Genomic DNA, 13,358 nt, shown 5'->3' on the forward strand with positions numbered 1-13,358 from the left:
CTCCTACTTGAATCACTTCTCTTCACTTGGCTTTCAGGAAACTGGAATCCGTTAAATTCACTTTTTAAAATGACTATATTTTTAAAGAAATGAACTCCTCATACAGGCAACCACATGGCTGAATCTCCAAAGCTAAGTGAAAGAAGGCAGACGCCAAAGGCTGTAGCCGGTGTCCCTCCATTTACATGACGTTGTAGAAGAGGCAAGATGATAATGGCACAGGGATCAGCGCTGCCAGGGGCGAGGGCTGCCAACAGAGGGGGCACAGGAGAGGAAGATCAGCTCACGGGGACTTGCTGTTGCTTCGAGCTGCCCAAGTGCTTTGGTTCTGGGTCTGAGGGATACGTGTGTCAAGCTGTCTCCATGGGCTACATCTTTCCTGAGTGCCGACAGCTCCCAACATCCTGTCCCCACCCTGACCTTTCCACTGAGCATTGGGACTGTGACTCCCGCTATCCAACTGCTGTCCCTCCCTGGAAGGCCTGACGCATCTCAAACCTAACACACGTCAGACCCGACTCTTGGCTGCGGCCTCCACCCCCACTGTCTCCTCTCAGAAAATGGCAACCCCGCCAGCCTGGGTGCGTAGCCTGCAACCTTGGGAGTCACTCAGGCCTCTAAGCCTCTCAGGTCTCGCATCTAATATATCAGCAAACTCTTCAAATCTTTCCTGAATCTGACAACTTTCCATATTCCCACCCTACCTTTACCCAGTTCAAGCTGGTACCCTGTCCCCCGGGGGCCAGATTAAAGCCTCCTTGCTGGACTCTGCATCATCCCTTGCCCACACCCCCCCAAGTCCCCTCTGTCTCACAGCTGGAAAATTATAAACAGAAAATAGACCAGATCATGTTACTCTCCTAGAAACCTTCCAGTGAGTTCTTGTTAAGTTTGAAATAAAACCCAAACTCTTTAAACCAGCCGAAGACTCTCTGCAACCTGGTCCCTGCTCTCTGCTGGGCCTCACCACTCACCATGCTTCCCTTGCTCACTTTGCACCAGCCACCCGATGCCTTGCTAGTCTCCAAACATGCAAGCATGTCTCTGCCTCAGGGCCTTTGCACCTGCTGTTCCCACTGCCTGAACACTCTTCCACCCCATACTGACATGACTCGCTTCGTTCCTTCTTACCCACCCCCGTCCCCTTACCCTGCATTACAACATTTATCTCTACTTGATGTTATATTGTCATTTTATTCAGTGAGATTGGCCAACTCAAGGGCAGGACTTGATGGCATTTGCTGTTGTATCACAGCCTGGCATATGGTTGGCACTCAAGGTGCATTCGTTGAAGGAAGGAACCAGGGGTCCACTATTTTCATCTCCTGAAGCACCACTTTCCCTACTTCCGATACCACCCAGGTTCCATGGGAGACCTCCCTGCCCCAAGCTCCATCGCCAGCCTGCCACTCTAGACGTGAAGAATACCATGGCTCTCCCAACTTGGGGACCATCTACTCCTCTAAGGGGATCACACCCTTAAGAGTCTCCTCTTTCTTGCCACTTTCAACCAAACCAAAATTAAAGTTACAAGACATGATAGTAACACACAGAAGCAGGAAACACAAAACTGGTCGCCCCAAGTCCTCCCCCTTCTTTGAAAAATTAATAGCCGTCCCCACCTCCTCCAGAGCGAATTTATATTTGAGCTGGGCACATGGCTCTACTGGGCCCTCGCTGACAAAACTGAGATGCCTGAGGAAACAAAAAGGACCTGGAAATGCCCCAGCCATCTTTTCCAATCCTGGGATAATTGGCGCTGCCCTTGGCAGCGTCCTCGTGCCCTCTGGTCCAGGACACCCACCCAGTTGCCCAGAGGGTACTCAGAACGGCCCAGGAGAGCAAGCCAGCAGACACGTTCCCATTCCACGTGTTGGCAAACTGGAGCCTAAAAGGACATCAGTCTGGTTGCTCTGGGTTTGGCAGACCTGGGCTGGGCCTGGGTAACCTTTTGCCTGCTCAGCTGTGCCCAAACCCTGGTTCACACGGCACTCTTCAGAAACAAAACAAGGAAAATCCTGCCTTGACCTGAAGAGGAAGACAGCATTTTGGTGCTGCTCCTGGCCTTACCTCTTAATGACAAACTGGATGCTGTTGCTGGCCTCCAGGATCTTCCGGAGCTTGGCAATCCCGAAGCAGTTGGGCCTGCGGAGGGAGATGCCTTCAGGCAGCCCCACCACAAACAGCTCCTCTGGGTACATCAGGAACTTGGAGTAGGGCACCTTGACGGGCTCCGAGATGCCAATGGCCTTGGCTGTGGAGACACAGCTGCTATAGGCCACCCAGAGCTGTAGGGCCACCAGTCTCAACTCCCACCTCCCACATCTGCAGGGGGGCGGGGTTGGGGCAGCCACAGGTGCCGGAGCCCTTTTAGAGTCTGCACTTTTAGTGGAACCTTCCCAACTTTCCTGAGACATGAGTCCTGTTACCTTGTCTCAGGTAAGAGATCTAGAGCTCAGATGGGATGTGGCTCATTTCAGGTCCCAGAGCCCCAGAACTGAGGTGTGTGAATCCCAAACTCCTGCTCATTCCATGCCCTCACAGCCAGGCAGTGCAGGAGAAACCACTCACGGCTGGTAAGGCCTGGCGTCGGCTCCACCCAAGACCAGGTGTCTGTCCCTGTGTCCCCTCTAGAGGTTCCCCGCCACCATAAAGAACCCCGAAACTCTGTGTGGCCCAACATCACACTTTGGGAGGAGGACAGATCTGAGGTCCAGGCTAGGCACTGCCACTCGTTAGCTGTGGGGCCTCAGAGATGCCACGTCACTTCCCCAGGCCTCACTTCCCTCCGTGTAAAATGGGTATTAGGACACAGGGATTCTGTGAGGTGGGATGAGGGAACCTGTGTGAGGCACTGAGCCAGTGCCTGGCAAAACATAGATGCTTAAAAAAGAACAGCTTTTACCCTGCTTCCCCACCCACCCTCTTTCCTGGTCCCTCCAGTAGGCAAGCTCTTGCTGTGCATGAGTCCTCCTGAGGACCCTGAACGGGCTGCCCCTGAGCACAGGGGCAGTTCGGGCAGGGGAGTGAACGACCTCTCCAACCCGAGGCAGAGGGGTGTGTGTGAGTGTGAGCGCGCTGACCAAGAAGGACAAGGCATAGCATTGCAGAGGGTGGGGTTTTCTGGCAGTGCTTCCTTCTCCCTGGGGGCCCACATCCCTTTCTCAATGGGTCTCAGGCCCTCCTTCCCCTCCCCAACCTTGTTCCTGCCGGGGGCGCTGCTGGGATGGGGGGGCTGGGCCCAAAGTCCCTGTGAACACAGGACAGCTGAAGGGTGGACTGGGATACCCCCAACCCTGTCCGGCCCCTTGCTCACCGTATCTCGTGTTGAAGAGCAGCTCCACCTGCTTCCGCAGGGGCCGGATCACATCGCCGTGACTGTCTGAAAGGCAAAAAGCAGCCTGCTGAGCCTCCCTGGCGGCGGCAGCACCTCAGTGCATGGCCCAGCTCTGCTGACACCAAGCGTGACCCTGTGGAGGGACCTTGGAATGGGGAAGGTGGGGTGGCAACGGCAGGTAACCTCTTCCCTCAGAAATGGCACCCCCAGACAGGCCTGCAATTCCTGGGCTCAAATATCTGCTTGTGAAATCCAATCTAGGGCATCACCAGGCCTGAGTGGAGACCTGAAAGGTTTTGTGGCCTAAGAATGATCATGGATGGGCCTTTCTAGGTAAGTGTCACTCCAGGCCAGCTCAGGAAGTTACTTAACTGGTGAGGAAACACTAAGCCTGCAAATTGAGCATGCCGCCACCAGGTGGCAGTAGACTGTTAACACTTCATGGTTCCCCTGTGCGGCTGGGTTTGGAAGTGACGCTTCTCTGACATCCACTCATTCCACTTCAGGGACAGAGACTCCTGAGATGAAACAGGCCCATCCTCACCTGGATCTCCAATCCTGGCCTACTCTCAACTCTCAGCGGGAAGGGAAGGAGCTGTATTCCTGAGAATGAGCATGTCTGATCGACACAAAGCCAATTTTGTGCTTCCAAGCCTAATTTCTATTTGCTCAAGAAGACTTGGCTCAGACCTCACCCATAAGATTGTGGAAAGAAGCATGATGTGTATAAAAACAAAAAAAGAAAGTCTTGCAATTTCCCTTACCAGAAAGAGATGCTGTACCTCTGGCCAGGTACCTCCTGGTTCTAGAAAACAGGTCTGCAAACCTCCCACCTCAGGCAGCTCACAGGACTCCCACCCCCCAATGGGGTGTTGAGAAAGACAAAGGGGAGATGAGGGGCAGGGGAGGACAGCAGAGATGGGGTGGTGGGTGAAATGTGGGAGATGGTCCTCGCCTCACCCTCCACGGGCCTCTCCTCGGGCCGCAGGTCCTCGCTGGGGCCTTTGTCTGAAAGAGAACAGAGGATGCTGGGAAGCCACGCTCATATCCTTGCGCCTTGTTGCCAAAGTCAGGCAGACAGGTGGGGAATGGCAGGCTGGTGGGCTCTGACACTGGGGCACAGCACCGTGACCCCTAGCAGGGATCAGGGATCTCAATTTAGTACAGGCACCCCACCCTTGCCTCCATGCGGGGAAGGCGGGTTCAGAGACCAGGCATCCCATCCCATTTGGTAAGCAACCCCTGGTGGCCAGCCCGGCGCCTGCCAGTCCCTCCTGCAATGTGCTGTGTTCTGTTCCAGGCACTAAGGATGCTCAGGAACAAGACAAAGCCCTGCCCTCCTGATGTGATTCAGACACAACACACAATGCCACATGGTGATGATGCCATTAAGAGAAACAGATTCTCATAAGGGGACAGAGGGAGGGGCAGGTGTGGGGCACAGAGCCATCCTGGGTCAGGTGAGGTGGCTGGTGGGTTGGGCTGATGAGGTAGCATCCAGGCTGGCAGCAGTGGATCCAACCTTGTTTCTGGATGCTTGTCCACAGGTGGCAAGGATGCAGGACAGCGCACAGGGGAGGCTTCCTGCAGGAGGGGAGCACCTGGGCCGGACCCCAGTATCTGGGAAAAGCAGTGGGATGGGAGGGACCCAGGCAGGGAGGGAGGAACAGCATGGGGAGCGGGGCAAACTCAGGTGATGTGTTTGGGCTGGAGGATGACAGGCAGGTGTGGACAGTGGGAGCGGGGTGACGGGGACAGGCCCAGGCAGCAGCCTTTATCATCAGGGCTCAGGAGGCACTGAGGGGTTTTCAACCCTTGCAACCTTTTGACCTCTGTGGCAGCTAGATGGGAGCTGTCACAGGGTGAACCAGCACACCGGGGATCACCAGACAGGCTTGAGCCTTGGGGTTCAGCTTGGAAGGTTCTGGAAGATTTCATCTCTGCTCAGTTGCCAACTGGAAAAGGTGGAAGGCTGGCCCTGAGGGTTAGGCCTAAACTTTCCTCAGGGAAATGGACACACTGTGGGCAGTACCTGCCGGCCCACCTGACTACCTGGAGAACCGGCTACCTGTGAGTGTGTGGCTGATGTCCTGGAAAGAGCTCTCAGACAATAATGGGCGGCAATTTGACAGATCACTACCTCAGCTCCCTCCTCATCCATTTGCGTAAACTCAGGCGTGTGATTAGTGGGCTCTCACGGGCCCTCAGCTCAGCTGCCTGTAGAATCACAGGCTTGGTAACACGCCGGTACTGCCTCAGTCCCACTTCCCACCTCGTACTGGTGTTCCCTCATCTCCTCCCAAATGAACGAATGCACTTGTCTCAGGTCAGCTTCTGGGGGATCCCACTAATTAATATGCTGGATAGTGAGCAGACAGGAAGAGATGCATCTGGTGGGGACAGAGCGACAAGCAGGGCCGCCTGGGAGGGTTTTCCTAGGCCAACGACAAGGATTCAGGAACCACATTTATCCTGGGGTGAAGGAAGCTACCCAGAAGCCACACTTGGAACACCTAATTAAGTTCACCAGGCAGCCTGTGAGGGACAGGAGAGGGGAGACATGGCCCTGGAATCTGTCCCTGCTGTGAGCTGCCCATGTGCAATGCCACCCCCCTCCAGTAGGCAACATTCTAGAGCACCAGGAGCGGGAGGGCCTGAACCAGCCATCCACTGGGGCCCAAACGGGGAGGGGCTTCTGCCAGCTTTGTTAGATCCCCATACTGGGCCAGGTCCTCTCCTGGGGAGGGGGGCCTTTCAAAGGCAATGGGAGACAGCCTGGGTGCGCTGGGGGCCCAAATTCTAAACGAAGGGAGCTTGCCTGGTTCTCCACTAGGCTATTTACCCTGAACACACTTGTCCACAAGCCGACTGCCCCCGTTTCAATGAGGAGAAACTGGAAACAACCTCAATAAACGATCAAGGACACGCTGACACAGAGAATACCAGGCTTCTGCAGAGATGGCCAAGGTGAGGAAACCAGGGACGGAGCGTACCCAGTAACCACGTGCATGAGCACGTGTGCAGAAAAACACAGAACACGAACCCTAAGCTCAGGGGTGCCTGAGGGGGGTGCAGAAGAGCCTTTCCTTTACGTGTTACAGAATTCCGTATCACTTATCTTAACTCTGTCCATGTGTAAACAGAAAAAACCACAGCGCCCCCCTGCTCCGGAACCCACAGTGGTCCCGAAAACCTCAGAATCTTCCAAACTCATCAGTTCTGAAGGAGGTGCCTTGAAAGGAGCCCTGGGCAGGGAGCTGGCAAACCTGGGTTCCAGCCCCAAGCTGGGTGACTTTGGGGAGGTGGACTGGTGCGGCCAGATCTGTTTCCTGCTGTCAAACCAGGAGAGAGAGACCTTTCCAACAGAAATGGCACCATGCCGGTCCATGGCCCCCACCCGTCTCATGCCACCAGCCTCGAGGTCTCTGAGTTGGGACCCCTGTGGTCTCCTCTGCTGCTGTGGGCGCAGCCAGGGGCCACAGGACCTCTTAGCGGCCAGGCCACACTGGCAGCTCATCCGGGGCCTCTGGCCAGCAAACTCCCCACAGTCGCACACATTGCTGTCAAGTCTGATCGCTGCCAGCCTGTGCCCGACAAATAATAGTCTTTCTTCACTATCCCGGGATTGAAAGCACATCACAACTGATTTAGGACACAAGGAAGACAATGCACCTAACCTAACGCAGCTACTGTTTTGATAGTTTCTTTTTGTTTTCTGTTTTTTTTTAAACCAGTGATTACATTTTCAACACAGCTGTCAACAGAGCGCGCGCACTCATTTTTGTGTCTTTTGCCTTCTCCCCTGTTGCCTATTTTTAGTCGCTGTGTCAGGATACCATTAACGGTGCCCTGGTGGTTGGACTGATTCTTTCCAATTTTAAAAAAAATCCTCACCTGAGGATATGTTTATTAATTTTAGAGACAGAGGAAGAAAGAGAGAAAAAGAGAAACATTGGTTGGCTGCCTCCTGAGTCCCAACAGGGGACTGAACCCACAACCCGGACCAGGAATCAAATCCTCAACCTTTTGGTGTATGGGACAAGGCTCCAACTACTGGGCCACCCGGCCAGGACTCTTTCCAATTTTTCATTGTCATCGGTAACAATGCCATGAACACCTCTGTGCAGAAAACATTGTCCATATTTCAGATATTTTCCTAAGCATGGATTCCTGGAACGACCCGGGGAGCTCATTTTCCTGGCTCTTCAAGCTGACAAGTTTCTTTAAAAAGCAGTTTGTGCATTTGTATTTGCATTGTGTGAGTACCCACTTCCCAATAAACTCAACAAAAGTTCTGTCCAATTAAAAGGCGCGAAAGAGATGCCCCTGTGCCAGCCCTCATTTCTTTGTGCCTGTTTATTCGCTGTGTTGGTTTTCTCGCTGTCTCTTTTCGACATAAACATCCATTCATGTTGTGGTGGACACGGATGCACCACCAGGATCCCCCGCTTGTCGCCCAGAGGCAGAGACTGTGGTTAGCTGGCAGCGCAGGATAGTTGCCCCTTCAAGGGCCGCCCTCCTGGGGCCACATCCCATAGCTAATTAAGGAGGGGATATAAAGGCCAGGACATCCTGATTCAACTCAGAACAACTCTAGGGGGCTATTCTGGCTCCAGAGATCCCTGTGGGGTTGGCGGAGACTGTTACTGGGGCCACATCATGGCTCAACCTTTCCCTCTGCCCCCTTGGGCTTCCGTCCCCTCCTTTATGTAGGTGTTGATCCCAGGGGCAGCCCCCAGTGAACGTTCCACACATTAAACTCCACCTCAGAGTCTTCCCTGGGGAATACAACTTACGACACACGTCTTTGGGCTGTGAATTCTTGTGCATTTCAGCCCAGCATTCTGATCTGTCAAAGTCACAAAGAACATCAGTCTTGGGTGGACTATCTGTTCCTTCCCGAGGCATCTTCAAATTGCAGGATTCTGCTGCCTGAGTTCCCTTTATCCAACTAACGGAAGAGTATTTCTGGAAGGTCCGAGCCCTTCAGGATGGCACAGGAACCCTCCCCCAGGTCGAGGCGGGGGTACCCATGCAGCCTTACTTCCCCAGCGGGCCCAGGGCCAGCCCATGAGCCAACCCACTCCTCATGCGTGACCCAGACTGGGTGCCTTCTGATGACTCACAGTCATTTCTGTAGAAATCTCTTCCACAACTGTGCCTGGGACTGATGCCCAGTCTACCTGTCTGCAATTTGGGGAAACCCTCATCTTTTTTATTTTTTTAATCCTCACCTGAGGACATGCCCACTGATTCTAGAGCGAGGGGAAGGGAGGGAGAGAGAAACACCGACTGGCCGCCTCCTGCATGCACCCCGACCGGCACTGAACGTGCAACCCAGGCATCTGCCCCAACTGGGAACTGATCCTGTGACCCCTCAGTCTACAAGACAACACTCCAGCCATCTGAGCCAGTCCAGCCATCTGAGCCACACCAGCCACGGCCCAACCTTCAGCTTGGACTCTTGTTTTCTTTTGTCAACTCCGTTTCCATCTACCAACGACTTCTCAAGTGCGGGGGATGGTGGGTCTTGGATACAAGCTGCCTGGAACCGAACTCCTCGGAAGCTGGAAACCTGCACCCACCCACAGCAGCTCTGCAGTCCCTCCTGCAGCCTAATGAATGGGACCCCCAGGTCCCCCTCACTCTTCCACTTCCAGACCATTCTCCCTGACAGAGATGGAGACAAACGAGGGGCAGCGATGTCCTGCCTTTTTTCTGTCACCAATTCACACGGCCCCGCCCGCCGGAGCCTGCAGGATGCCTTATGTATTTTTCCAGTCATTTGTTTATTTTTGGTAGGGAAAAATTAAAAAGTACAGAAAAGCATACAGAATATTATCACAAATGACATGTACCCACAATACATGTTAGCATTTGGTCATATCTGCACCTGCTTTTTTAATAAAACATTAAAATACTACCATTTTTGTTTCCAAATTTAGATAAATGCTGTATTGTCCATATGCATCTGCACTTGCTTTCCACACGGAACATTCCACTTTTGACCTCTCCTTGCACTGTTCATTTAAATGCTGCCTACTGTGCTTTTGTATGGTACCCTTCAGCAGTACCTGCCCCTCCCCTCCTTTCCTGATCAAGCCCCCACTGGACACCACACACAGAGAGAGCAACAAATGCCACCGCTCTCCTTAAAGTCCCCTGGGCCTGGTCCTGCAGCCCTACTGCAGAGTTTTCCAAACTTCAGTCCCCTGAGTACTGGTACCATTTTCTGCCATATCCACCACTTTCTGTTAAATTTACATACTTTGTAAATTTACATACTATTTACATTATAAAATTTACACATTATTTAGCTTTACAATGATTCACATTTTAAAAGCTTTAACTACCTATAATCATTCTTATTTTTATTACCTTTATTAACATCTGTTGATAATGGTTGGAGCTAGGAGTTGGGCATATAAGATACACCAAAGTATTCATTTCAGTTTTGTTCTAACATCAACTTAAAAAAACAAAACATACAGAAGACCACTCCTCCTGCCTAGACTATTGCAACACTGTGTTTCTGTCTTTGTCCCCACTCCTCTGCAGTTGATTCTCAACCCCACGGTCAGAGTAAATACTGTTAAACTGTCCCTTGTTAGTTCCAAGCTCCCAGGTGTTCCCGCTTCCTCAGAATCAGGCCCCGGTCCCTTCCTCTGATGTACCTGCCCTGCAGAACCACCCCATCACCTCCCTGACCTCACCCTCCCACCTCAATCTGTTCTAGGTACTGGGTTTCCTTGTGGACACACTGGGCATAGTCCACCTCAGGGCCTTTGCGCCGCTGTTCCCTCGGCTGGAAAGCTCTTTCCTGATGTCCACACGGCTCCAACCTGCCCCTCCTTCAGGTCTCTGCTCCAATGTCACTTTCCCAGTGAAGCCCACTTTGACCACCCAAGTCCTGTAGAGAGCAGTGTCCTCTCCTGCCCCCAGTACTTCTCCTCCAGCCTCCTCCTGCCCGTGGACCACCTAAACGCCGCCTGACTTTCTATTTTACTTACAGATTTACGTATTGTCTGTCTCCCTGCACTGGGATGTCAGCCCCATGACGGCAGGGACTTTGCATGTCTGGTTCACTGTTCCGTCCTCGGAACCTCACATAGAATCTGGTACGTGGCAAGTGCTCAACAAATAGTTGTTGAATAAATGATCAAATTAGTCCGAATGACGGCTTCTGGGAAAGATCAGTAATCAGACCTAATGTAAATCAAGGTCAGGGTCAAGTTTTCAGAAAGGAACCAAGGCAGGACGGGGGGATCAGGTATACTCCGGGTTTCCTCCAAGATCAGTCAATGCCAAGAAAAGCCTGGGGACTTCCTGAACCCCTTCCCGTCACAACCCCCAGCCCATTCTTACCAGTCAGCATCTCCATCCCATAACCAGAATCTTCTGAGGGCAGATGCCCGGGCATCGAGTCTGTCATTTCCTCAGAGGTTGGCGAAGGATCTGGAGATAAAATTCCAAATGACAAGACAATCTTCTGCCTGTCCCACCTCATCACAGTCCCTCAGGGACACTCGCCCAGCATGCTCACAGAGCAGGAGCCTTGAGGAAGTCATTCCCTGGGCTCGGGGAGGGTGGCCTTAATGACAAGAGGCCAGGCACGGGCCCGAGGCCCCAGGGGGCTCCCAGTGGTGACCCCACACCGAACCTCCAGAGCCAAGTATATCCTCCTCCTCCTCACAGATGTGGAAACTGAGGCTTAGAGGTTCTAAGTCTGGAGTCAAAGTCAGATCCCCTCACTCCAGTGACTCTTCTTCTCCTTCCTTCTGCTTCCCGCCTCCCAAATCCCAGGGAAGCCGGGCCAGAGAGGTAAAGCCGGGGCTGAGACCTGACTCCTGGCACATGGGACAGGTGTGGCTGCAGGCGGCATATGTGATACCCCCCATCCTCAGGACCACACTAGGGGAACAACAGCCAGGGAAGGCCCTTGAGAGACGGGGGACAGGCCCAGTGACGCTAGGAGGGAGCACAGAGGTTCCTGTAGGTCTAGGGGCCCTGCTGTGGGAGGTGCCCGATTCCTATACATTCAGGTTGGGGCAGCAGGGGCAGCCCTTCAGATGTTTGTCCCTTACCTGGGATGGTGACCTGAATGATATCCAGATCCTCTGGCTCAATTTTGATGGGCCTCAGCCCACCCAGCTCCCCGGAGGTTCCTGCGAGAAGGAAGCAGGGGATCCAGTCAAACGTGGACATGAGCTTGGCTGGGCAAGGCGCGCCACTCCAAACCACTCTCATGTCTGTGACTCGTTAGTAACACCCAGAAAAGTCACATCAGCCCCCATGCTCCTGCCCAGACCCAGACTGGAGGGACAGGCAGGGTGTCAGGTCAGTCCTGGTGTCTCCAACGTACAGACCTGGCAACTGAGACCCACGGGGGGAGAGCCACTCACCAGACACACTAGGAGGCAGTGGTGACGCCGGAATCCAGGTCTGCCAACTCCCTCGTAGTGCTACCCAAATCCCATCTGCCCCTCCCACACCCCACTGCCTGTAAGCTTCCAGCATGCTCTGCAACTCCCAGAATGCTCTGAGGCCTGGGGAGAGGTGAGGGGACAGGGTGGGCAGAGGGCATGCATTAGTCTCCCATTAGGCTCTTGGTCTGGGCTGCTGGGTGGGACTGGTGGATGCTGGAGGGACCTGGTCCTCCTTACCTGGCCCACAGTCCTCAGAAGTCCCGCTCTTGTCTGTCCTGTGGAAAGGAAGACGAGAAACGACATGGCGCCAGCCCACTTTCCCCTCCGGACTGCCAGTTCAGAGGGCAACCCGACCACACTCACCCCCACCCCCACAGAATGACCCTTCCCCTACTAAGCTCCCCCGTGCACCAGCCCAGAGTCTGAGGAGACCGATGGGAAGCAAAGCTGGGTAGGGCCCCTGGCATGGACGATTCAGTCAATTCGCTGAGCTTGTTGGGAAGGCCTGGGCTGGATTTGGGGATCTGGGATAAATGGCCCACCCCGGCCCCCAGCATGGGCGGGGAGCACTGGCAGATGGTGACCGGGCCATGAACTGAGTGCAGGGCCTTGTGGACACATAGGGCAGACGCCTGGGTGCCAAGGAAGGCTTCTGAGACCGGGTGACATGTAGCCAGGTCCCGAGAAGGGACAAGAGTTCTCCAAGGGGGAGGAAAATTGGCGGTCTCTGTCTTCCTTCTCTGTCCCTTTAGGTTCTCCCTGGCCCCAGTGGGGTGAGGACCCGCTGTGTGTGTTAGGGTGTCTGTGTGGGATGACCCTGTGCCTGTGTAGGGTGTCGGGGGCTTGGGAGACACTGCACGCAGCACCCCGGGCCAGCCCCAGGCCTTGCTCCAACCCACAGGTGGCACTACCTCAGTCCAGAGTTAGGGGTGCCGATGGGCTAGGGGCTGGGGTGGGCCTTACCGAGCAGCCCCGGCCAGGTCAAGAACAGTGGCCCGGGAGACATCTGTAGAAGTGTCCTCTGGTGGGCTGGCTGGCTCCAGTTTCGTGGGATCTTTGGTAAACTTGTTCCCTGGGTGGAAAGTCGGGGAGGGGCAGGGCAGATCAGGGCAAAGGCACACCAGCCTCCTCCTGCCCGCGGGAGCACCCTTGGGTGTGGTCTGGCCTCGGCCCCTCCTTCTTGTGGCCTCTATGTCCAGAGGGGCCAGAGTGGGTCCCAGGGAAAGATGCCGTCCCTGGGAGAAGCAACAGGGCCACAGACCAGGGATCTGCAAGGGCTGGGAAGCAGGAAGAGGCTACCAAAAACAATGGCCCTGACCTCGCATACGCTGCTAGAGGGAGGGAGCCCTCAGGAAAGGGGCTAGGTCTCCCTTGAGGCCACATCACGGGACCCTCTGTCATTTAGTTACCCCAGGAACCCAGAGGAAGGTACTCTCATCACACCCACTTCACCGATGTGGAAACTGAGGTCCATAAAACGCTGCCCAGTCACAAAGCTAGTGAGAAGTAGGGCTGGATCTGGGACCTGGGTCCATTGCACCCCAAGGTCCATGCTCCCTTTGTTGAACCCAGCAGAGCTGGCCTCCTCCTGAGAG

General features: G+C 54.3%; 1 protein-coding gene across 2 annotated transcripts in view; it reads right to left on the minus strand.

The window, feature by feature from the left end:
• Positions 1 to 13,358, minus strand: part of GTF2IRD1 (GTF2I repeat domain containing 1) — a 106,804-nt gene that overhangs the window by 43,296 nt on the left and 50,150 nt on the right. For both annotated transcript variants that reach the window (XM_054589712.1, XM_054589711.1), the window contains exons 11-17: positions 12,727 to 12,835; positions 12,001 to 12,038; positions 11,422 to 11,502; positions 10,703 to 10,792; positions 4,298 to 4,345; positions 3,317 to 3,382; positions 2,071 to 2,254 (exon numbers count right to left, since the gene is read on the minus strand). In XM_054589712.1, coding sequence (XP_054445687.1) covers positions 2,071 to 2,254; positions 3,317 to 3,382; positions 4,298 to 4,345; positions 10,703 to 10,792; positions 11,422 to 11,502; positions 12,001 to 12,038; positions 12,727 to 12,835 — 616 coding nt within the window. The remainder of the gene's footprint in view (positions 1 to 2,070; positions 2,255 to 3,316; positions 3,383 to 4,297; positions 4,346 to 10,702; positions 10,793 to 11,421; positions 11,503 to 12,000; positions 12,039 to 12,726; positions 12,836 to 13,358) is intronic.

The sequence above is a fragment of the Pteronotus mesoamericanus genome, unplaced genomic scaffold (assembly GCF_021234165.1).
Source record: "Pteronotus mesoamericanus isolate MK-2021 breed Mesoamerican mustached bat unplaced genomic scaffold, CSHL_Meso_final scaffold_167, whole genome shotgun sequence".
Lineage (NCBI taxonomy): Eukaryota > Metazoa > Chordata > Mammalia > Chiroptera > Mormoopidae > Pteronotus > Pteronotus mesoamericanus.